Here is a 26,522-nt window from a genome sequence, read left to right as displayed (position 1 = left end):
CCACAAAATCAGCTACATTCCATATTCTCCAATTTTCCCTTAGTGAACAGTGTTTACCACCTCCTCCCCCATCTCAGCAATCTTTCTTTCACATTTTGGATCTTTACGCAGCATTTGTTTCTTTTTGGAAGTCATTTAGTCTCTGGAATGTTTGAGCTGGCAGTCGTGAATATTTAGGGTGGCTATAGAATGGATTTTGTGCTGACTACAAATCTGTATGTGTGTTTCTATGGTTTTTCTAAAGAAATGTTATTTTCTTAGTAACTCTCCTAGTTATTTAGACTAAGATATTTTCTTTTTAATTAAGATAATTCACAATATGTGTCCAAAACCCCCCTTTTAGCAGTGGACAGTATTTTGCCATATTTCCTGCCCTGAATACAATGATCTATGTGAATATGGACAACTTTAATGTGAAAGAATTGAAGGCAGTAAAAAATCTTCCATATCTTGGAAGCATGAATTTTGGAGAAGGGATCAAGTTAATAGGTACACTAAGTTCTGTGTTATCTTAAATTTTTTATTTAAAAAAATTTATATTTATATATTTAATATACATTTATTTAATATATTTAATATTTATATATTATCTTAAATATATAACCTAATGCGTGTGTGCTTAGTCACTCCGTCATGTCCGACTTGTTGTGACCTCATGGACTGTAATCCACCAGACTCCTCTTTCCATGGAGTTTTTCAGGCAAGAATATTGGAGTGGGTTGCTGTTTACTGCTCCAGGGATCTTCCTGACTCAGGGATCAAACCTCTGTCTCCTCCGTCTCCTGCACTGGCAGGCAGATTCTTTACCATTGAATGACCTGGGAAGCCTTATGCAACTTAATAGATAACATTAAATTCCTAAAATGTATTTGTTGTCTGATTTGATCAGAAATTGAAAAAATATATTTCTCAAGGTAACCAAGGCCATGTCTGTTTTAATTTATATTTAATAGCAATTAAATGAAATAGGTTTTTTAGCTGCATTGCCATAAATTTTATATTTTAAAAGAGTTATAATACATTTAACATTGAGGATGGTGATATATGTCTGTGCACATACATACATAATTTTATAATACATACCATTTTGTATTCTGACACTTAATCTTTCCCTTTCTGAAGACAGTTTTTCCAAATGTGGCCTTACTCAGTGGTGGTGTTGCAGGAAAGGGGACCCCTTTCCAGGGCTAAAAACTGGGCTCTTGTCTAACACTTGGAAATGAATTGTCCACGGAGACACATGTGCTGACAAAGCAAGAGATTTTATTGAGAAAGGTCACCCGGGTGGAGAGCAGTAGGGTAGGGGAACCCAGGAGAACAGCTCTGTCACATGGCATGCAGTCTCAGTTTTATGGTGATGGGATTAGTTTCCGAGTTGTCTTTAGCCAATCACTGTGACTCAGTCTTTCCTGGTGATGCACACTTTGTTCAGTCAAGATGGACACCAGAGAGAAGGATTCTGGGAGGTGGTCAGACATGTGTCTTCTTTTGATCTTTCCAGAACTCTTCTGGTTGGTGGTAGCTTATTAGTTCCGTGTTCCTTACAGGACCTCCTGCCATAAAACAACTCATGCAAATAGTTACTATGGTACCTGGCCAGGGTGGGTGGTATCAGTCAGTGTGCCTCCCCTAACAACTCTGCCCTGAGAGACTTCATACTCAAGATAATTCTTGGGAATTGGGGCAGAGGTCTTTCTTCTGTAACTTCTTCCTGCTGTGCATGGGCGTAGGCCTGCCTAGCAGAGCAGAAGTCTCTCTCTACCCGATCTAAGTCAAGGTATTTTTTTGCCTGAATCCAGCATTCACCCTTGTAATAACAGCAATTTAGTTTGAAACTTCTGGCTCCTCTCAGAAATGAAATAGACAGGGGCCAAACAGGAAGCCTAACAGGATGGTCATCACTGGTCTCCAGAAACAGCAGGCAACATTTAGGGTGAGGGCTGCAGGGGACTTTCTTTTTTTATGATTGGTTGGTGGTGAGGCAACAGAGCTGTGCTCTAGGAATCTTGTGTTTAGTCTGAAGTTACCATCCTCCACCTGGGTGGGGGCTCCAGTTTTGTAGAAGAACTCAAAGACATTGTTATGCATATTTCTTTGAGTAGGAACTAGGACCCTTTCTGGAGGCTGTACAACCATTTGATTGTTTCTCCTCTGTTTCTGTGTCCCCTCCCTTCCCTGATTAGCAATTGTTTGAATCCACCCTTTGGAACTCAGGGAAGGTTGAGGAGGCTGAATGAAGCCTATATCCTACAGACAATAAATGGAGAACACAGAACAGATCTGTACTCCAGAGCCCCACAGAATTCTGCTCAGTTTTAATTTAGGGAACTAGGCAACTATGACTGTTATAACTTCCTGTCAAAATGGGGCATAAGACTGCCTCAGCTTGGAGAATTGACAGTGAAGTGGAAATATTCCTGAGCTCCAAGTTCTAGATCTGAGTCTTGTATGATTAAAATCTCAATCCCTTGGTCTGCCATTTTAGTGTAACAGACCCAGTTAGAAGTAGTTGGAGGAGTGACAAACTGGAATTTTAATAGACAAAATAAATCTCATTTCTTTTTAGAAGAATAGGCCTGAAACCCAGTCTGGACCTGGCACTTTGGGGAGACTTGTAGCCAGGTAGCCAGTTGCCTAGTTTTATAAAAAATAAGGTTGTAGTTATTAGCTTCCAGCAGACATTGTTTTGAGAATGGTAGCATCCAAGCCTGACACAACTCAGAAAACGCAAGTGTTTAACAATACAAGGTCTAGTCTGAAAGTACTCCCATAGCATCACCTAGTTATTTTCCAGGATGTCTGAACCAGCTACTCTATTTTGACTTTTAATTGTAACATTTTCCTTAATAGCCAAAGCAGATGTCACCATTAATGACATCAGTGTTTCTCTAGGTATGAGAAGATGCAAGAATTGGAACTCATAAAATATTCTCCTGAAAAGATCCAACTATCTGAAGGCCTGTTCTGCCGGTTTTCCCAGAGGGCAGAGTACCTCATTCCTGATTTTCACCCTGAACTCCTTTCAGGGGAGTTGAAGGTCAGCAGTTGCAGTGACCATGATTTAATCTTTGTAGATGTAGGTGGAAAGTGTCAGTTTTCAGTTGGCAGAGCCCATTTTTGCTCATAAACTTGACCATGATTTTGAGGGGGGCATTTCATGACCATTCTATCCCATGGTGCTTTCCATTCTCAGGTTTGGCAAAGATTTTGTGGACAGGCCACTCAATGTGCTGTTACTGGACTAGGCCATAAAACAGTATCCAAAATTCTCTGGACCACCTGTCTTACTAGCCTCTTGGTCCAGGAAAACATTCCCTCTTGTTGCTTCTTCCCATATCTAGAGTTACACTGTTATCATCATCAATCTCACATGAAACTATTATTCTATCAGAGGCCTCAATCACACATTTGGCAGTGTAAGAAACAGCAATTTTGTGAAACAGGTGAAATACAAATAACATAGCCAACAGTATTAGTAAAGTCACAAGTAAGTCTTAAGAGCTTCCATTAGATGTAGCTCAGTATATCCCAGGTCATCTGACTTAGTCTACTCTATAGAACCTTTATCTTCCAGGGAAATTATATATTGGCACTGTCTATAAGGCACATAGCCCAGTTTTCTAGTGCTACTAGACTGATTATCCTTAGTATGATTTAATTGTTTCCAACATAGAGGAGACTTTAAACCTAAATTACCATAGCCTGGTGTCATTATATAAATCCATCCCATAATTGTGGGAGATTTTTTCCTCCTTTGCTGAAACTTTACTTGTTGCTCTGACTGAACTTGAGTAATAGAAGAAAACTCAAATTTATGGCCAGAGTCAGAGGAGGCATTATTAATTGGTCCTGTGAAGGGATCCCATCTAGTAATATCACAATGACCTGAATATGACTATAATTTTTTTTTAAGTAAATTTTCTCAGGGCCAACCAGTTAGAGTTTTATAGTGGAGAATTTTACCAAGATAACTCAGAACTACACACAGGTAATTGGCCACAAACCCAACAATTGGACTGATTTCTAAAACTAGCATAGGATCAGGTCTATGATAGAAAAGCATTTGATTTATATGCAAAGGTCTAAGAAGTCAAGAAAACATTATAAATGATCATACGAATCAGGTCCAGCATCTTGGGCAAGCTGTCTACCTCTGATGTCATTGTCTTCTCATCCTGGTGTAGTGTAGTTTCTTCTCTGTTTGAGCATCATTTTAAGGTGAGATCGGGTCAGCTGTCTTCTCTATAGACAATCCAGTGTAGGGGCCTTTGGAAGTGGGAATTAATCTAAGAGTTAATTTCCCTTCAGTTTCATTTTGCATGAGCTAGTTAAGAGTACCTGATAAAAAAGTCCTTCCATCCAGGTTGGAGATAGTCCCTGAAATTATGTCTTTTTCCAGTCATGGTTGCAGGTCATGAGGTGGCATCTGATCGTCATCCAAAGATAGATTACTGAGATAAGCTTCAGAAACAAATTTGGGGTGTTCTTTAAGAATTCAATTAAATTTTACATTAATATCACATAACAGCAAAGAACTATCCAAGAAATGAGTCTTACTAGATGCAGACCTCCATTAACAAACTGGGATTTAACATTTATTGAAATGTCTTTTTCTCCATAAAGTTACCCTCATTTTTATCAAATATAACCAAATTAAGGCTAGTTTGTTTGCAAAATAGGCCTGTTCACACTAATTTTGGTCTGATGATTTATATAACTATAATTGATCATAGACTTTTTATTTTGCTGAAACATTTATAGAGTCTCAGACTGAACTTTTTAAATAAAACAGGACTGGGAAACTCACACCAAAGGCTTATCACAGATTTTGCCTAACAAATCTAGGTGAATTCTTCCCTTTTTAAGGTCTCCAAAATTCCTTGAGATTTTTGTACCTGTTAGTGAGTTAACCTTCCTAACTCATTTGATAAACTTACTGGAAACCTAAGAGTTTCCAATTTTTGGAGAAGTCAGATAGAGAGAAAATATAATTGTTTTGTTTATAATGTGTAACTTTACCAAAGTATTGTCATAATTAGTTTGAGAGGAAGGTTTTCCCTACTCCTGGATAACATAAGATTCAAACCTGTAGTTTTTCAGACAGAAACTATAAAAGTTATAAGCATATTCACTGGTTCATTTAGTCCTTTGTTCGCTTTTGTGAAGTCATCAGGCTTTTCATTAGAATACCAGGACATATCAGAATGTTAAGAGCTCAATATAATTTCTAGGATATCTATATTAGTAATATTTACCATACATTGTAACATGAGAGAATTTAGTACTCATTTGATAATATTTTTCATGTAATTTAACCAACCAAATAAATACAGTTTAATATCTCTCTTTGGGCTGTTTCAGGGGCCCTCTGAAGCACCCCAAAGTTAGCTAGAGGTCAAAGGAACTTCAAAAGAATTCGATTTAGGAAGTTTTGTCAAAAAAATCAATTAAAAGGGTTTAGAACATTTGGTCAGATTGAGTCAGTGTTGATGGGTGTATCATTTAGCTTGTTGCTATGTCACAGTGGTGTATATACCTGAAGGTCTAGTGAAAGTCAGCTCCGCCATCTTGGGCCTAGTTGGCTCTGACCAGTTTCCCCATGGCTGTGTCATTCCTAATAAAATCCATGTATCTAACTAATTGTAATCCAATTTTTAAAAAATCCTGATCATGCATAACTCTTTTTGGTATTTTTTTTAAACCTTTTTTTTTTTTTTAACTGAAAACACACTTCCTACTTTCCTTTAGCAACCAAGAACTAACTTGTATATTAGCATTTTATAGATTGGTGAGCATAAATACCAGTGATAATTTCTAAAACCCTTGCTTTCTTAAAACATTTTAGGATGGCACCAAACATTATTCATTTATAGTCCCAAACTCTTTAGTTTTTCTGTAAAAAGAAATCAGTGTTTAGTAGTAAATGTTTCAAAATCTTATTTTATTTGGATTTCAGTAGACTTCCAACACTTAGTTTAGCACAATCCTTAGAAATTCAAGTTACCCCAATCTTGAGAGATTATTTTAAACAGATATTCCTAAAGCATAATTATTATTAATAGAGCTTATCTAAAAGCTAATATCTCATTTACATTTTTTTTAGAAGTTTCTTTACTCAAGGTAATTTCCTTGTTGACAAACTTGTAACAGATATGATTATATTTAACTTATATTAAACCTAAGTACAATGAAAACATTCTACTTAATGTTAATTATTCTAAGACATGTATATATTAGATAGATCAACAAACAAACATTAATATCAGGTATTTAATACTGAATATTTACCAGTTCACATGAACCTGGAATTTATTGTTTAATTTAGAATTATTTTATTTGTAAGTGCTTACCTTTCTTTAAGCCAATTAAAAAGAGCTCATTTACAAGTTAATCTCAAAAATATTATCCAGAGACAAAGACATACTGAGACATATTTAGACAGACACAACACAAGATCTAGCTTCATTTTCTAATTTTAGTCATGAATTAGATATTACAATATAAAATTTAGTAGTTTATAAAAAACAGTTGGAATAAATAAAATTTTTAAAGCCTTTTTCCCATTTTTTCTCAGTCTCAGGAGTTAGAGATGGTCTAAATAGTGTTCCTGAGAGCCCTGGTCCCAAGGCACAGGGAAAGAAAATCAAGTTTTAACAAAATGGTGGCAGGCCTAAACCAAATGGTGGCCAGACAAAGCAAAATGGCCATCAAAAATCACAACACAGAACACAGAGTTAAAACACACATATAAACCTGGCAGTACTCATCAGACACTCCCTTAAATATAAGAATACAGTCTCTCAGAAAACCTATAGACATAGAACTTCAGATCCAAGTACTAACCGAGTAAAGGAAAATATCTCAGGTCTTCAAAGATTTCAAGGTAGGAAAGGAAGCCAGGTTGAAAGAAGAAGAGGGAGGAGGTGGGAGAGGGGGTGGCGAAAGGGGTGGCCTTACAGACGTCTCCTGCCACCTACAGATGCCCAGGCGTTATGGGACTTTTCCCTGGACCTCCAGAGAAGGGAGGACTGGAACTCGGCCCTACCAGAAACCAGACAGAACAGAACCAGAATTTGAGTTCTCTGCCAAGAGGTGATCAGTCTCCAATCTTCAGCTCAGGCTGAGGCCCTTCAACCAGATTCCTGTGTCCAGGACCAGGGGACTAGAAAAAAGGGAAGGATAGGAAGTGTTAGGGAGAGGAAAGAGAGGGAAGGGGAGAGAGGTCAATAAAGTCTCTTGTTCCTTACCGGTCGGGGCACTCTGGCCAGTTGTCCACGTCAGGAGGAGACCAGGGACAAAAGAGTCCCTGTTGCGGCCGCTGGGTCTGGTCCATTGGCAGGCAAGCTGGCCCCTGAGTATCCCGAGTGGTCAAGATGTCAGTTGCAGTGAAGAAGAGTCCCACCAGAGTTGCCATTTGTTGCAGGAAGGGGGACCCCTTCTAGGGCCCAAAACTGGGCTCTTGTCTAACACTTGGAAATGAATTGTCCAAGGAGACACATGTGCTGACAAAGCTTATTGGGAAAGGGCACCTGGGTGGAGAGCAGTAGGGTAAGGGAACCCAGGAGAATAGCTCTATCACATGGCTCACAGTCTCGGGTTTTATGGTGATGGGGTTAGTTTCCGGGTTGTCTTTAGCCAATCATTCTGACTCAGAGTCCTTCCTGGTGGTGCACACCTTGCTCAGTCAAGATGGATGCCAGAGAGAAGGATTCTGGGGGGTGGTCAGACATGTGGTGTCTCCTTTTGACCTTTTCTGAACTCTTCTGGTTGGTGGTGACTTATTATTTCCGTGTTCCTTACCAGGACCTCCTACCTTAAAACAACTCATGCAAATGGTTACTATGGTGCCTGGCCAGGGTGGGTGGTTTCAATCAGCATGCTTCCCTTAACAGTGTTATGGTCAATCTCAGAAACACATAATTGGGTGTCCCCCCCCCCTTTTTTTTTGGTTGTTGTGACACTTAAAAAATGCAAAGCTGTTGGCCTTCATTTATAAAGTTCATTTTTAAAACCTTTCTGGTTTATGGTTTATTATTGTAGTGAGCATGTGTGTGCATGGGTACTCACAAAGGATGCAAAAACTGTAAGAGAGCATATGTGTATCTACAGCTTTTCTTTGAAATACTGCTTGAGAAATTGGCTCATGTCTATGTTTTAGCCAAACATGCTGCGTTAGCGTTTAATGATACTGCTTTCTCTTCCAAGTGAACTGACAAGGGCAGATGAAGGTCCTGTTTTCTGGAATGGGCCTGTCTTCTGACCAGTGTTTTATTTCAGATTGCTGTTGTAGGGAGGTCTTCATTCAGATGCAAATTCGTTGTTGAGTTTGTTTTGCTTTGGCTGCTGTTGGCTTTTCCTGGTTTTTCACGGTGGGGGGTGGTGGTGCCGGGGAGGGGGATTGAGAAACTCAGAGGAAGTTTGATTTTGTAACAGGTTAGAGGGCCAAGGATGCCAAAAATACTTGGGAAGGGATGCTGCCCTTAGAGCTTTCTCTTCATTAGTAAATTGGATTAAGATGGTTCTGGAAGTCTTCCACAGAGTTATTTTGAACTTGAGTTGCACAGTCGATGATGGGTCAGCTCATGTGACCAGGCCAGAATGTCACCTAATGTTGCTTCTGCAGGCCTGTCTGTGCTGGATTATTGCCACAGCCTCCTTTGCTTTCATCATGCCAACCCCATCCAAATTTCACAGAGCCGTGGGCACGTGACTTGTGTCACGTGACAAAAGGCCCTGCACTTAGTGCAATGCTCTGCTGTCACCATCTTGTAATTTTGTTGAACCAGGAGGCTCCATGTTTTCATTTTGTCCTGGGCCCTTGGTAATTGCTTTTAGCTATGAGAATGCCATTTCTGAAGCTACCTGTTTAATCCTTCAAAGCCCATGCTCCTTTTCTGGCCTATCTAGTGCTCTCTGTGCAATGATGTGCATATTTTCAGATGTTACTAACTGAAGCTCCTCCAGGTATGCCAGGCAGCTCCATGCCTCTGCAACCTTGGCTCCTAGTATTTCCTTCTCATTTTCCCTCCTGTACGTGGCTCTTCTCTATTCATAGTTTGAAATGCTGAGGAAAGGAGACTGAGCTGTGAAACCCTACGTGGTCATCTCACCTAGTTAGTACTGATCCCACTTTGTCTCATATCTCCCTTGAAAAAGTTCATACCTGGCAAGGTTGGGCTATATTTGACATTGGAGTAATGGTTCTGTAATAACTGTAAGGCAGATCAGATTGATTCTTGCCTGGGGAAAAGACTCTATAATCTTCAATGTATTCATTCATTCATGCAACAAATTTTAATGGAGTATCTATGCATGCCAGACCATATTGTAAACACTCAGGATATGGCAGTGAGCAAAGTATTATTATTTTTTCCAATGAGCTAATTATATTCTAGTCTGGGGGGGGGCAGAAAGTGAATTCACCAATACATCAGTATATAATGTGTAAAGCCTATATAGTTTTGGAAAAGAATGCACAGGAAGATAAGAGAGTAGAGGGGGATTGGGACTTTTATGTTTGTGCTTGTGCTGTTTGGGTAGGGTGGGAGACCTATCTGAGGTGATACTCAATCAGAGACCTGAATGCTGAGAGGACTTGACCTTTTGAAATTCTGGGGGAAGGAGTCTTCCTGACAGAGGGAAGAACAAATGCAGAGGTCCTGCAGTGGACACATGCTTGTGATCTTCAGGAAAGTGCAAGGAGACTGTTGTGTCTGGACTAGGATGGGTAGAGAGGAGAGAAGTGGGAGATGGGGTCAGAGAACTTGGAGACCAAGGGGAGGACTTGGCTTATACTCTCAATGATATGGGAAGTCCTAGGAGGGGCATAATGGGCTTTAAAGGGGTCACTCTGTATTTATGCACAGGAGTCATGTCACATGCTGCTGAAAAGTCAGGTAAGCAAAGAATTGAGAATTGGCTGCTTAGTGAAGTGAAGTCGCTCAGTCATGCCTGACTCTTTGTGACCCCATGGATAGTAGCCTGCACCAAGCCCCTCCAACTGCAGCCTACCAGGCTCCTCCGTCTATGGGATTTTCAAGGCAAGAGTACTGGAGTGGGTTGCCATTTCCTTCTCCAGGGAATCTTCCCAACCCAGGGATTGAACCCAGGTCTCTCACATTGTAGACAGATGTAGACAGTGGCACAGACTGTTCTGTAGGACCGCAACTTGTTCTAGTTTGTTCAGCAGCTAGTGTTGTGCTATGTTTTGATCAGTTGTCCTGGATATGAGAGACACGTGGAAGTATAATGTTAAGATTTTTGTGTTCAGCTAGGTGTAGAGAATGGGAGAGGAACTTCCTTGGTAGTCCAGCGACTGACTCCACACTCCCAATGCATGGAGCCCAGGTTCGAGCCCTGGTCAGGGAACTGCTCCTGCTGCTAAGTCACATCAGTCGTGTCTGACTCTGTGCGACCCCATAAACGGCAGCCCACCAGGCTCCCCCGTCCCTGGGATTCTCCAGGCAAGAACACTGGAGTGGGTTGCTATTTCCTTCTCCAATGCATGAAAGTGAAAAGTGAAAGTGAAGTCATTCAGTCATGTCCGACTCTTAGCAACCCCATGGACTGCAGCCTACCAGGCTCCTCCGTCCATGGGATTTTCCAGGCAAGAGTACTGGAGTGGGTTGCCATTGCCTTCTCTGGGTCAGGGAACTAGATCCCACTATTTGGCAAAGCCAAATAAATAAATATTAAAAAACCCCAACAACAACAAGAGAAATCAAGAAAATCAAGACAATTGGTGCTTAATCTTAGATGATATCTGAGGAGAGTACAGTAATGCCCCTCTGTCTGTGGGGAATGCATTCCAGGATCCCCAGTTGATGCCTGAAACCAAAGTACTGAAAGCTATATATGCTATGTTTTTTCCCTATACATACATACCTAGGATAAAGTGATTTTGATAAAGTAATGGTAATTAATAAATTAGGCATCATAGGAGATTAATAGCAATAATTAATAATAAGATATCAAACCAGTAAATCCAAAACTCCTGAATATTCGTTGGAAGGACTGATGCAGAAACTAAAGCTCCAATACTTTGGCCATCTAATATGAAGACCTGACTTGTTAGAAAAGACCCTGATGTTGGCAAAGATTGAAGGCAAGAAGAGAAGGGGATGACAATTAGATGATTGGATGGCATCACCGACTCGATGGACATGAGTTTGAGCAAGCTCCAGGAATTGGTGATGGACAGGGAGGCCTGGGGTGCTGTAGTCCATGGGGTCGTAAAGAGTCGGACATGATTGAGCAACTGAACTGAATAAGATAGAACAATTATAAAAACATACTCTAGTTAGGTGAATGTGACCTCAGATTTAGTGCTTTTTTCATCTTAACTGTGCCCTTATGCACTGTGTTCATTACTTCTGAAGTTTGAGGTGCAGCAGCAAAACGGGAGTGAGTTTCCTTTTTCTTCTTTACAACTTCATGGATAGGTTTGCTCTTACCATATGTCTTAGCAGCCTTAACTGTATTTTTCGTTCCTCCTAAGTTGAACTTTTACCTTTTTACTTAAAAGAAGCACTGTTTCTGGTTTCTCTTTAGCACATCTGAATGGCCGGCATCACTGTTCTTGCACTTTGGGTTGTTATTATGTAAAATAAAGTCACTGCACAACAGTATATACCAAGACAGCTACTAAGTGACTAACAGGTGGGATACTGTAGATGAAGGGATGATTTACATCCCAGGCAGGATGGAGCAGAATGGCAAGAGATGTCATCGTGCTGCTCAGAATGGTGCCCAATTTAAAACTTATCAGTTGCTTATTTCTGGAATTTTCCATTTAATATTTTTCAGACCATGATTGACTTTGGATAACTGAATCCAAGGAATCTGTTGATAGGGGAGGACTCTGTTACTGATGAGGCAGGAAGCATCCCAGACAAGAACAGAGTGGGAGGGTAATGTGATTTTGGACAGGATAAATTTGAGGTGTCAGTGGAGGTACATTTTGAGCCATTTAGGAGATAATCAGAGGTCTTAGAAGTATCATTTTGGACACTGTTCTTCATCAAATTACTGAATTCAAATGTACCGTAGTACCATAACTCTTCCATCTGTAGGGACCTGAAACATGAATTAAACCCAATCCAGTTTGCAAAATCCCTCTATAATATCCCTTCTCTGAGTCTCCATTCAAATATTTCCTCAGGTGACTTTTCCTGTCCATTTGCAGTTCCCACTAGTACTAATTCTAAGCCCTGGGGGATTAAGTAAGATAATGCCTTTTCCATCTGTCCAGAATCAGGTTATGGGTCAGTTGTTATCATGTCCTTCTCTTTTCTGTACAAGACCATTCCTCCTCATTAACCGTTTCCTCATGGGATGTTTCAAACCAGGTCATCAGGTCATATCTTGGTTTCTCACCTTGGAAGATGTATATTTGTTGTTGGCATGTACCTTGAAGTTTGGTGGATGAGACTGAGAACAGGACTCGGGGGCTGGCCTGACCATCACAGAGTAAGCTTCTCAGTTGCTCTGAGCGTTCTTTCTGACAGTGATTTTTCAGATGTACACGTGTTTCTTACAGGTATTACCCAAGAAAACTGAAAGCATATATTCACACAGAAACTTGTACATGAATGTATATTGCAGCATTATTCAAAATAGCCCCAAACTGAAAACAACCCCAGTGCCCGATAACTGATGTATGTATAAACAACATGTGCTGTGTCCACACAATAGAATTATAATATTCAGCCTTGAAAATGAAGTACTGATATGGTACAACATGGATGATCCTTGAAAATATGCTAAGTAAAGGAACCAGACACAAACTACATCGTGTACACTTCCATTTATATGAAATGTGCAGTATAGGCAAACCATAAAGACCAAAAGTAGATTAGTTGCCAGTACCTAGAGGGAGGAGGGGATGGGAGAGTGACCGCTAGTAGGTATGGAGTTTCTTCCTGGGGTAATAGAAATGTTCTGAAATTAGGTAGTGGTGATGCTTGTACAATGTGGAGAAGGTATTAAAAGCCACTCAATTGCACACTTTAAAATGGTGAATGTTACGGTATATGACTTGTAATGTTATAGTGTGTGACTTGTATCTCAATAATGCTGTCCTAAAAAAAAATACAAGTTTTACCTCCTATCTAAAGGTGAGGATCTTATGAAGAATCAATGAAATAACACAAATAAAATGTTTAAAGCACAGCACCTGCTAGTTTGTATTCCCAGTTAAAGAGTTATTGTTGCTCTCAGGTAAAGTCATACTGCTTGAATATTGGTAAGCTGCAACTTTCAGTCACTGCTACATTTGTAGAATATTATCTGTTAAGTAGTATGCAGTCAATAAATCCTTACTGAATGAATGTGTTTTATTCACATTCATACTTAGCCACTCGTGTTCTTTTTCTTGCAGTGCATTTCTGAATCCATATCACTGGGCCTAACATTGGGCTCTTTGCCCCATGGTAGTCATCGAGTGATAGGGAACTCCTCACAGCCCATGTTTCCGTGTGGAAGGTGAAGTTGGCACTATAGATTCAGTCTGTGAAAGGAAGGTCTCTACCTTATTAAATTCAAGCAGAAGGTGGGGGCAAATGGTTTTTAACCTTTTTTCCCCCAGTAATATAATTCTGCCCTGTGTTTTTATAAGAACTTAATTGGCCTGTCAAGAATGTGTTTCTAATGGTTCATGATCAGATTGCTAGAGAGCTGAGGACGTCATCTGGATTAAAAAAAATTCAGTTCCTAGAAATTTAACAGATGTTCTCTTGAACCCAACTGACAATTTCCATGTATAACAAATTGTTATTTTAAATTATGATAGGAGCATTTTTTTCTTTGAAAAAAAAAATTGAAATTCACGTCTTTTCACGAACTTGGCATTCCACTAAAAACACTTGAGTTGCTTCTACAACTGTGTCAGCAAGGTGCCATCTGCTTAACTGAGGCTCATGAAAAGAAAGAAACCCATTGTTGTTTGTATCATCCAGCCCTTTTTCTAGAAGAGTAGTGGGAATTTTTGAGGTTTCTGAGGAATGGTTGAGTCTCTCAGCTTCCTTTAGTCTTCTCTGTAGCATGAATTGTGAAGTCGATCCTTTTTCCTTGTTACCGGAAACTGGTGGGAGGCTTGGGTCCAGAGTGTGTCTCACTGCTAGCAACCAGACTGGACTTTACTCCTCTCCTGGCCTTTATTGTGTGCCACTCTCCTTCTAGACTCCAGCTTTATTTCCTACTCTGATTTTCCCTTTGCCCTAATTTATATTTCCTTTCATTTTTATTTCTGTCTGTGTGTATCTTCAAGAGATGCTCTTCTAATTCTTTGGTAGACAACTGGGAGACAGGGTCACCATTATTGAAGCCAATTTTTAAAATATGACTCTTTAAAAACCTTTCCCTCCAGGACATCAAGCAGGAATGGAAGAAAAAGCAAAACTGTCAGGAGAGAGTTGGTAAGCATTTTTTTTTTCCCCAGAAGCTTGAGTGTCTCTTTTTCCTGTCTTTTTAATAGAAGTTGGTGATATGGCAAAGCAATACATAGAGAAAGGCCTTTTGGTTCCTGATCATGTAATCACACGCCTCATGCTGTTGGAGTTGGAGAACAGGCGCAGCGAGCACTGGCTACTTGATGGTGAGTTGAACCTGGGGGTCCAACGGGCTTCTGCTAGTAGTGGGTCATGGTTCTTTGAACACTTCCATAATTTCTTACAGATTGCAAAGTGCCTTTTTTCCCCAGTCATTTCTTTAGACAGATTCCAATTTGGCAACGTAATTAAAAAACCCATGTGGGTGAAGCCTTTTAATTCCTTTGTCTGCATACTACCATCCCTAAAGCCATCAACTTGAAGCAAACCTTAACTGAATTCCCAGTATTGTTCCAGTTTTGATGGTGCTTTTTGTTTCCATGACTAGGTCATCATAAGTATGACTCATCTTAAATCAGAGGTTCTTTCATTCAAAATAAGCCACATAAGTTAAAAGCATCTGTTATCATTTTTTACCTGTCAGGTTTAAAAAAGAGAGAAAATCTGAAAATCTTTTTTTATTGAGGGTATAAGAAATAAGTATTCTTGAGAATAAAATGGGTAACCTTTGGAGGGCAACTTAGTAGTCTTTAGCAATTCCCTGCTTCATTTCTTGCCTAAAAATATATATTCAAGGATGTTTATTTTCAGCAATCTTTGCAAGACACTAGTTGTTGTTCAGTCCCTCCACTCTTTGTAACCCCATGGACTGTAGCACGCCAGGCTTCCTGGTCCTTCACCATCTCCCGGAGGTTGCTCAAACTCATGTCCATTGAGTTCGTGATGCCATCCAACCATCTTGTCCTCCGTCATCCCCTTCTCCTCCTGCCTTCAATCTTTCCCAACATCAGGGTCTTTTCTAATGAGCCAGCTCTTCCATCAGGTGACCAAAAGTATTGGAGCTTCAGCATCAGTCCTTCCAATGAATATAAAGGGTTGATTTCCTTTAAGATTAAGTGTTTTGATCTTGCTGTCCAAGGGACTCTCAAGAGTCTTCTCCAGCACAGCACAGTTCAAAAGCATCAATTCTACTGTGCTCAGCCTTTTTTATGGTCCAACTGTCACATCCATACATGACTATTGATGAAGCAATTGCTTTGACCTTTGTTACAAGACACTGGTAACAACCTAAGTATTTATCTTGTGCTCAGTCCCTCAGTCAGAGCACGTCCAGCTCTGCAGCCCCATGGACTGTAGCCCACCAGGCTCCTTTGTCCATGGGATTTCTCAGGCAAGAATACTGGAGTAGATTGCCATTTCCTTCTCCAGGGGATCTTTCTGACCCAGGGATTGAACCCAAGTCTCTTGTATCTCCTGTATTGGCAGGCGGATTCTTTACCACTAGTGCCACCTGGGAAGCCAAGTATCTTATCATAGGATTGCTTTAAATTTTGGTATGCCTGTTAACCAAGTATCTATATCTATGTATTGATATAGATAGTGCTCTAAGATAAACTGCCAAGTGAAAAAACCTAGTTGCAATATAGTATATATCATATACTATTATCTTGGTAAAAATGGAGGGATGGTATAATATTACTGTAGGTACTTATACACACATATATAATCTGTCTTAGGAAGGATATAAAAAACTAATAACAGTGGTTGGCTCTGGATAAGGATTAGGGTTGGGAGAGAGATTTACCTTTCATTGTATATACCCTTTGCAACTTTTTTATTTTTAATATCTAAATAATACATAGGCCTAATTTTTCAAAAAACTCAGGCAAATATCATACAATATCACTTACATATGGACTCTTAAAAAAATCAGCCTTATTTGTAAAACAGAAATAGATCCACAGACATAGAAAACAAACTTATGGTTACCTAAGGGGCTAACAGTTGAGAGGAGATAAAGTAGGAGTTTAAGATTAACATATACACATTATTATGTATAAAACGGGCTTCCCAGGTGACTCAGTGGCAAGAAATCCACCTGCCAGTGCAGGAAATGCACGAGACACGGGTTTGATCCCTGGATCAGGAAGCTCCTCTGAAGCAGGAAGGAAATTGCAACCCACTCTAACATTCTTGCCTGGAAAATTCCATGGGCAGAGGAGCCTGGGGGGTGATAATCCATGGGGTCGAAAAGACTTGGATGTGACTGAGCATATATATTAATATATATAAAATAGGTAAACAACATAGATGTACTGTGCAGCATTGGGAACTATATTCAATATTTTATGCCTATAATGGAAAAGTGGAAAAGGCAATGGCACCCCACTCCAGTACTCTTGCCTGGAAAATCTCATGGATGGAGGACCTTGGTAGGCTGCTGTCCATGGGGTCTCGAAAGACTTCACTTTCACTTTTCACTTTCATGCGTTGGAGAAGGAAATGGCAACCCACTCCAATGTTCTTTCCTGGAGAATCCCAGGGATGGCGGAGCCTGATGGGCTGTTGTCTATGGGGTCACACAGAGTTGGACACAACTGAAGCGACTTAGCAGCAGCAGCATAATGGAAAAGAATGTGAAAAATAATATATATTCAATTATGTATATATATAACTGATTCACTTTACTGTATACTTGAAACAGCATTGTAAATTAACTATGCTTCAATTTTATAATAATGGTTTGGAAAAAAACAGCTCAGTGGTTCCTATGATATGTTACCTAGGAAAATGCATACAGATGCTCATACATGAACTACTACAGTTTTGTACTTCAGGAAGCTGGAATTAAGAATCATCTACTTTAAGTAGATGATTCTTTAAGCCCAGTATAAATCTTTTGATTTATTAATTGAAGAAAAAATAGACTGTGTGGATTATTTGTCTTACTCTTAAACAGCAAAATTCCTTGGTAGTGAAAATAGAAACTTGATGAATATATTGCTTTCTAGGAATGAAAGGATAGTGAGATTTATATATAAGAAACTTCTTTCCATTGCAGAGTAGTTTTCCTTTAGTTCACCCAGTGTACTCTTTCCTGTCTTACTTTGGAGAACCAAAGCCTCAGCAAGTTGTGATAGTGTGAACTTCAATGTTTGTTAGCCAAAGAGAAGCCAGAGTGAATTGTCTTACGTTTTAACTATCAGATTGCCTATTTCTCCTAAAGTCTGGAGCTGTGAATCTCCAAAATGACTAATATGTTGTCGAGTAGTTATTCTGTATCAGTGTTTCTCAAAGTGTGTAGTATTAGTAGTGGATTGATGAGAAGACAGACTGTAGTTTAGAAAATGTTAGTTTAAATATTAAAGATTGCTTGAATTTATTGAGTACTCACTGTGTGCCAAGTAGTGATCTGAGCTTTAGAGATTATCTCATTCAGTCCCTACAGTGATCATATGAAGGTAGAGATTGTTATTTCCATTTAATAGATGAGAAAATGGAGGCAAAGTAGGGTTCACTTACCTATTCAAAATTAGTAAATCCAGAGTTAACCAACTTCTTAGGACTTTAATGCACCTTTACTATGATAGTGTGATTTAATTCTTCATAGAAAGTGATATCATGAGGCATTTTCTGAATTTATTTAACCCTAGAATCTCCTACCCTATTGAGAACCTGTGTGTTTGGTTCTATGGACCATTCTTTGTGAACTCTACTGTTCAACATCTATTCCTCAGTGTGGAGGTGTTCTGAAAAGTTGACTATAGTGTAGATCATATCTTTCTAGAATGCCTTCCATTAAAAATATTGGGAACTGCAGAGGGCTGCAGGGAACCAACAGACTGAACTGAAAACTTCTGTCAAGAGAGAGGCTATAATGGTCTGTGGAAAGTATATGTTTATTTATTAGTAATGAATAAAGCTCCCTCCTACTGTGAGTCAGGAACTATTAAGTGCTGTTGATAAAATGACAAGACACTTTCTCTATTAAGCGACTTATATTACAGTAGGGGAGTCAGGTGTGTAAAAAATTATGACAGTGTAATGAAATCAATACTCATGTGGGTACACTGAGGACCCAAAGGAGAAAATTATCTCTTCTCATGGTAGAAGGTGGGATTGGCAACTTTATGGTAAAAGAGATGAATAGAGTGAGGTCCTGCAGGTTGATGAATGGGGTTGGAAGGAGGATTTTTTCATCAAAGGGGTAATGTGAACTAGGTAAGAGAGGAATGACTTAGCCTAGTGTTTTCCTGTGCCTGCAGACAGAGGCAGAGGGAATCCTGGGGTGATAGACTTCATACAGATAGACTTTATACATCTCTCTATACAGAGATGGTGGAACTGGAAATTGTTGTTGATACGGACCACTGAAGACTTGTATGTGCATTCTCAGTCGCTTCAGTCGTGTCTGACTCTTTGTGATGCTATGGACTGTAGCCCACCAGGCTCCTCTGTCCTTGGGATTCTCCAGGCATGAATACTGGAGTGGGTTGCCATGCCCTCCTCCAGGGGATCTTCCCAATCCAGGCATTGAACTCACTTCTCTTGCATCTCCTGCACTGGCAGATGGGTTCTTTACCACTAGTGCCACCTGGGAAGCTCACTGAAGACTTAAGGGGAATAGCATGATCAAATCTGTTGGTGTTTCAGAAAGACTATTCTGTTAGCAGCAGAGCGATTAGATGCTGGGGTAAGGGAGGAGGTGGTGACCTGAAGCTGGGGAAGAGATTGTTAGCACAATTGGACCAAGAGATGTTGAAGGCCTGAATTTAAGCACCAACAGTGATGTGGCCAGGAGGCACCATTCCTGAAAGATTGCCTTGATGAGGAAAAAAAATTGACAGGAGTGTTGACTGATGTTAGGCACTATAGACCTGGGGTTCTCTATGATTGCCTTCCTAGCTTTTGGAGTTTCTTGGCTATCAGTACCTTACCTATACTTCTCCAGTTATGTTAATTTCTCCAGACTCTTAATATTTAACTCACAAAAATTAACCCCCCACTCCTTCTTTCTTATGTTGGTATTTTCCATGACTGATAACTTGAACTTTCCCACCATCTAACAGTAATTTACATTTCTCTAGTTTAGATTCTTTAATTGTAAGTTTTCTCACCTTATAAAATGAACTTGTATAGTTTTAAGTAAACTTAACTGTTAAAAAAGGATCATGTGTCTTAAACTCCTTTGGGAAGGTGGTTAGTGTAATCACCACTAATCCCAGTACTACCAGTGCTTTTAATCCCAGCTCTGCCATTTACTGGCAATGTCAGTGACCTTAGGCAAAGTACCTTATTAGCTTTCTGCATTTTATTCCTCATGGAAAACAGGGATTACAGAAAGGATGAAGTAAGTGAACATACGTAAAGGGCTTAGAAGAATTCTTGCCGTTATAGAAAGTACTATATGAGATTTTGTGATTTGTTGTACATGAGGTGCAGGTCAGGAATTTTTTTTTTTTTTTGTGGTGATTATGTGAAGCATTAAGTTCAAAAATAGTTTAAAACATCTTCAGCTATACGAAGTTAAAAAGTCAGTTTCAGTTGTGAAATGTTTTATGTATCTTTTCACTGCTTTGCTTTTGCCATAACTTTTCCTCTCAGTGAATGAATAAGTGAAATTCTTTTATATCACAGGCCTGTTTTTAGTAAAGGACGTCAGTCTCCTCACTGATTTAGTTTATAGCTTTCTCCTTGAAAACCCATCTGGTCACGGTTTTGGTTGTGATTTTCCTTTAAAGCTCTGGAAGAAATCCTTTTGGCAAAGTGGGGACCGTCAGGAATGCTAAGTTCTATGTTCAGCTTGAAACCCCTTATGTTCCAGGGCATGTGCTCTGCGGAGGACGTGCTGGTTGAGTGTGCTAAAGGTGACTGAATGTGGAAAGGTCAGGAGAAGAATTTTGGATGACAGATGACTCATCATCTTGGTCCATATGGCAGTGGAGAGGCATCCTGCAAATGGTGGGTGGAAAACGAGCAGTGTGGATGCATGCCAAGGAAACACCAGGGGTGGCTGTGAATGGGCTTGCTGCGTGCTCTGTGGCTTGGTCAGCCATGTACTTGCTAAAAACAGTCCAGTACCACCCTGTCTGCACCGTGTGCTTTTTGGTTGGATAAGAAACACTCTTTTTTGTATTAATATGTGTATACAGATGTGGCTCTCCCCCTCTTTCTTTCTTTAATTTCCTTAGACGTTCCATGAGTGAGAGCAGTTTTATAAAAATCATTTTTATATTTTCTAAAATATTCAGCCAGTGGAATGTCACATATAAGTCTTCTAATTTTGCTATGAAACTCTGGTTTTGTTTTTTGCTTTTTTCTTTAAGATGTTTACTGCTTACTAGGTGATATTAAGGTGAAATAGTAACTAAGGCACAGTAACCAACTCTTGCAAATAACCAGCTCAAATACAAATTCTTCATTTAAAAAGAAAAAAAGCTGGCTGTGAGATAGGGCCTGTTGGAAGGTGTGTTAGGTAATAGATTTCTTTTCCACTATTTCTAAGCATGGCTGCCAAAACCTGTGCATTTAAACAGTAACATGCTCTTAGGCTCAGTCCTAATTTATCTCAAGTTGTAACAGAATTGTCTGCCAGATGACTTTATGTGTAGGTATTGAAATATTTTGTATTTGCTGTCAAAGTTTGGTTTCATGGGAAAAAAATCTTAAATTTTGGAATTATAAGTGGAATATAATTTAAACCTTTTTATTGGAGATAAAGATACCTTTACAAGGAGAGTCATCGTTCAGTCATGTTCCATTTGTATATGCCATTTGATTTTGTTCTGAGCGCTAATGGGTGCTCTCTGTGGGTAATTCTGGGATTTTTTTTTTTTTTTTAGCAGAAGTCAGAGCCACTTGAATGTGTGCAGTGTTTGTATGTGTTTGCTCTGACCTTATCCCAACTTTGTATTTTTCTTTCTGAATCAGACCTTTGAAGGGTGTGACATCCCGCTGGGCAACATATGCCTACAGAGAAAAAGCCAACAATCACATATCTTCTGAATCACATCTTTTAAGAAAATGCCAAGGGCAATTTTTTTTGTTGTTGCCCTTGGGAATGTAGGGTATGTCAAAAATAAAATTTGTGGTACATTTTTTGGAAGGTCACTGAAGACATTCTCTGTGAAGAAAAAAGAATCAGGCTTTCTCCTTGTATGTGTATGAGTTGCATGTATTCAAGAGGGTAATACCCATTTACCTTCAGATGTTTAGTCCTTGGGCTTCCCTGATAGCTCACTTGGTAAAGAATCCACCTGCAATGCAGGAGACCCCGGTTCAATTCCTGGGTTGGGAAGATCCCCTGCAGAAGGGATAGGCTACCCACTCTGGTATTCTGGCCTGGAGAATTCTGTGGACTGTATAGTCCATAGAGTCGCAAAGAACCTCTTTGTATCTTTGATCACTATTAAGGCAGTATGTATACTCTCCTAACCTTGAACAGAAGGTGTGAAGCAATTGGAGTGACTGCTGAAGAGTGGAGAGTCACAGACTTGAAGGAACTCTGCTGGGCATGGTGGTGGTTCTCAGGCCTGCCAAGCATGGATTGAACAGTCATAATCTCTGGCATCTCACCAGGCTCATCCTTCTTGACATACTCATGTGTATAGGAATGAATATGAAAATGAAAAAGATACATGTATATGTACAGAAATCAATATAGTTGTTAGACATTAGCATTTCAATAATAAACTGCAGAGAAACCTAAAGTGTTAAGTCTTTGTGAGGGTCTTTGGTTTAATTCACAGTATAAGAACTTGTTTTTTTTTGTTGTTGTTAACTTTTTGTTTTATATTGGAGTATAGTTGGTTAACAGTGTTGTGTTAGCTTCAGGTATACAGCAAAGTGATTCAGTTATACATGTACGTGTATCTTTTTCAAATTTTCTCATTTAAGTTGTTACATAAAATACTGAGTAGAGTTCTCGATACAGTAGGACCTTGTTGGTTATCTATTTTAAATATAGCAATGTGTATGTGTCTGTAAACTCTCTAGCTATCCCTTCCCCATTGGTAACCATACATTAAAGGAATTTGATTTTTATTCCACGACCCTTCCTTGTTCAGTGTCTTTGGTGTCTGTATGAGTTCAGAGTATCTGGCTGAAAAACACTGTAAAACTCTGGATCTCTTCTTCATTTCATTGGATTATCTCCTTGAGACTCTGTCTCTGTGTCTATTTCTGGTGTGTTTCTTCTAATTGATCTGACTGTTGCCTCAGGATGAGGAACAATCTTAATATAGTAGACAATCCTGACTTTGTTTGTTCCATTTGTGTTTTCAGGGAATGACTAGATTTTAACATGAAAGCATTAAGGACCATATGGAAAACAAACATTTGAACACATCCTAGAAAAACTTGGTTCAGAGATCAAGAAACAAATTGAGTATGCATTATTTGTGTATCCCATCAATCCATCTGAGGAGGGAATAGCATTAGTTCCTGACCTTACAGTCCAGGAGGAGCAAATGCTACTTAAATAATCATAGTGTAGGATCTTGAGAACACCAGTGAACTGGGTAAGAGGGGAGAGCTAGCACAGAGGAGAAAGTGACTGGCCCTCTTGAGGCCGAGGGAGGCCTCCAGGAGGAGGGGACACAAAATTTTGAAATTGGGATTAAAGCAAAATCTAGAGAGAGAAGATCATGCACAAAAGGTATAGAAGTGTGAAACAACGTGTGTGTTCTGAAAGCTACAAGTAGTTGGATAATTTGAGAGCCAAAAATTATGAGCAGATGAGGCTATAAAAGTGGGTGGGGGCAAAAGTTAAACACTTCTTGACAGGCAAAACAAGGACTTGAATAAGTGTCGAAGTTAATATTAAAAATGAGTTGGAAGGAAGTTAAAAATAAAAATTTAAAACTGAGTTTGGAAGAGTGAATAATTTATTTTTAACTTTCCTTCCAACTAACATTTAAAAATTAGCTAAATTAAACAATTTTTAGAGGGAGAGTTGGGGGGAGGTTCAAAAGGGAGGTTCAATATATATATATAATATATATTTATAGCTGATTCGCATTGTTGTACAGCAGAAAACAACACAACATCGTAAAGCAGTTGTTGGTTTGACTCCCATCGACCTCTGCAGGCCAGGCCTCCCTGTCCCTCACCATCTCCTAGAGTTTGCCGAAGTTCATGTCCACTGAGTTGGTAATGCTCTCCAACCATCTCATCCTCTGCTGCCCTCTTCTCCTTTTGTCTTCAGTCTTTCCTAGCATCAGGGTCTTTTCCAGTGAGTCCGCTCTTCACATCAGGTGGCCAAAGTATTGGAGCTTCAGCTTCAGCATCAATCCTTCCAATGAATATTAAGGGTTGATTTCCTTTAGGATTGATGGATTTGATCTTCTTGCTGTCCAAGGGGCTCTCAGGAGTCTTCTCCAGGACCACAATTTGAAAGCAATTATCCTCCAATTAAAATTTTTTTAAAAATTCAGACATACTTTAACATTAAGGTATGGTTTCTCTGTATTTGTGCCTTTCTTCTCATACACTTTCAGATGTGCTTATCTAATTTGTTTATGCTACTTACTTAAAAGTCTATAAAGTAAGGCTAATTTTAGATGTTAGGGGAGCTTGCTTCGCTAACTTATGAACTAGGCATCTTGGGAATTTGGTGAACTAAGACAATTCATTGCAAAACTCCATCCAAAGCATATGATATATAGTTTGCTGCTGCTGCTGCTAAGTCGCATCAGTCGTGTCCAACTCTGCGACCCCACAGATGGCAGCCCAACAGGCTCCTCTGTCCCTGGGATTCTCCAGGCAAGAATACTGGAGTGGGTTGCCATTTCCTTCTCCAATGCATGAAAGTGAAAAGTGAAAATGAAGTCACTCAGTCGTGTCCGACTCCTAGTGACCCCATGGACCGCAGCCTACCAGGCTCCTCCATCCATGGGATTCTCCAGGCAAGAGTACTGGAGTGGGTTGCCATTGCCTTCTCCGTATAGTTCACTAGTTTAATTAATAATAAAACAATTGTTTAGCTTTTGAACGTGGAAGAAGCATGAACTTGAGAGTCAGGTCTGAATAGTTTGTAATCTTCAGTAAGCAAAATTACCTTTCCTGGATTCTTTTTTCTCATCTGTACAATAGGAGTATGTATGGCATAGGTTTGCAAGGATTGACTAACAAATGTAAAACTTGTAGTAGAGTTCTGGAACATAGTAGGTGGTCAAGTGGTAGATATGTGTTCTTATTTTCAGTGGAAAGATAGTTTAATTGATAATTATTAATGTAAATATACATAGGCAAACACTGATATAGATGTTAGAACTTAAGTGTTGAGAAAATTAATGAAAATATTGTCATTCTATTAAGGCTCAGCATATTTACCCCTCATTAAGTACACCTGGGGAAAGCCTAAGTAAATCACTCATCTTCCATCAAACCTTATCTAGTAATCTAAAACAAAACAGTATAAAAAGCTGTTTATTTTTCTATTACTAACAAGAAAACTCAGATTTTGGAAAGATGAATAAGTTGATTAGGGTTAAAAATAGAAGGTGGTGTTGAAAAAAGCAGACAGTTTATTTTATTATTTTTTCTCAGGGCTGCACTGTGCATCTTGCAGGATCTTAGTTCCCCAAACAGGCCCTTGGTAGTGAAAGCACCAAGTCCCAACTACCAGACCAACAGGGAATTCCCACAGATGATTTAATTTTACTTTTTTCATATTGTTCTTGTAGAAATTATTCATGACCACCATAAAACATTCAGGCCATATGAAAAAATGGAAAGTAAAAGCAACAAATTTTGCCTGAAATCCTATTAGCCAGAAATAACAAGGGTTAGAAGTTGCACACCACCATTCTAGACACCTCTCCATGCACATAATGTAGGTAAAACTCTGTAAGAATAACACCATACTTTAAATACTTTTAAAAAAAGGCTTTCAATTTTACTCAAATTTAACTATAGCAAAAGCTAAAGTGAACCCTAAGGAATTAATACTGAATTTCAGATAAAAACCTTCTTCATCATGAGGGATATTAATTCCCATGGAAGCCTCTTAAGATTATGAAAAGATGAGATTGACATATTTGTTTTTTTTTAATCTCACGTTTCAAATTTAAGCAATATACTTACATTTTCTCTCGTCTCCTCTCCCTTTCCTCCCAATTTTCTTAGCATTTAATGTGAAAATTTATTATAAACTTCTCTAACTTGTCATTTTTTAGTCTTACAGTTAAGAAATTTTAATGAATTCTGTGCACTCATTTTTTCCCCCATACCACTCCTCTGTTTATTTTATTTTGATTAATCTTAGTTATATCACTGAATATACTAGAAACTATTGAATTATACACTTTAAACAAGTGACTTGTGTATGAATAAAACTGAACTACTTAAAAAATTTTTTATTGGAGTATATAGTTGATTTAAGATGTTTCTGCCATGCAGCAAAGTGAATCAGTTATAAATATACATATGTCTACTCTTTTGAAAATTCTTTTCCCACATAGGTCATTACATAGTATGAGTAGAGTTCCCTGTGCTATACAGTAGGTCATTATTAGTTATCCATTTTATATATAGTAGTGTGTATATGTCAATCCCAATCTCCCAATTTATTCCTCCCCCGTTAACACTTCCCCCTGGTAACCATAAGTTTGTTCTCTACATCTGTAACGTTATTTCTGTTTTGTAAATAAGTTTATTTGCATTATTTTTAACACCGCTTTCCCATTCATCACGTGGTTTACTGGATTTTATTGAATGCCTCTCTTCTCTCCCTCTCTTCCCTTCTCCTCTGCCCTCCTGGCAGAACAGCTCCTGAGGTGCTACATTCCGTGAATTTTCATGTTTGAAAACGTCTCCTTATTGTTTAATGGTTCAGCTGACAGTGATATTCTGAAGTGGTCCTTGTGTCCTTTGCAGTCGGGTTTCATTGTCTTCTGGCCTGGATTATTGCTCTGTAGAAGCCCAAGGCCAATCTGACTGTTTTCCCTTTTGTGAATACGGTTTCTTTTCTTGTATAGATTTTCTGAAGAATTATTTCTTCATCAGTTCAGTTCAGTCACTCAGTCATGTCTGACGCCTGGTGACCCCATGAATCACAGCAGGCCAGGCCTCCCTGTCCATCACCAACTCCCAGAGTTCACTCAAACTCACGTCCATAGAGTTGGTGATGTCATCCAGCCATCTCATCCTCTGTCTTCCCCTTCTCCTCCAGCCCTCAATCCCTCCCAGCATCAG

The 26,522-nt window shown here is 39.2% G+C and overlaps 1 protein-coding gene across 1 annotated transcript in view; it reads left to right on the top strand.

Moving 5' to 3' along the window:
* Positions 1–26,522, top strand: part of AK4 (adenylate kinase 4) — a 92,881-nt gene that overhangs the window by 42,369 nt on the left and 23,990 nt on the right. Inside the window, exon 2 of the mRNA XM_040232666.1 lies at positions 14,474–14,593. Within this exon, the coding sequence (XP_040088600.1) occupies positions 14,474–14,593 (120 nt within the window). The remainder of the gene's footprint in view (positions 1–14,473; positions 14,594–26,522) is intronic.

This window comes from Oryx dammah, unplaced genomic scaffold (assembly GCF_014754425.2).
Source record: "Oryx dammah isolate SB20612 unplaced genomic scaffold, SCBI_Odam_1.1 HiC_scaffold_28, whole genome shotgun sequence".
Classification (NCBI taxonomy): Eukaryota; Metazoa; Chordata; class Mammalia; order Artiodactyla; family Bovidae; genus Oryx; species Oryx dammah.
The sequence above is the reverse complement of the archived record's forward strand: the minus strand, read 5'-3'. Positions and strand labels throughout refer to the sequence as shown.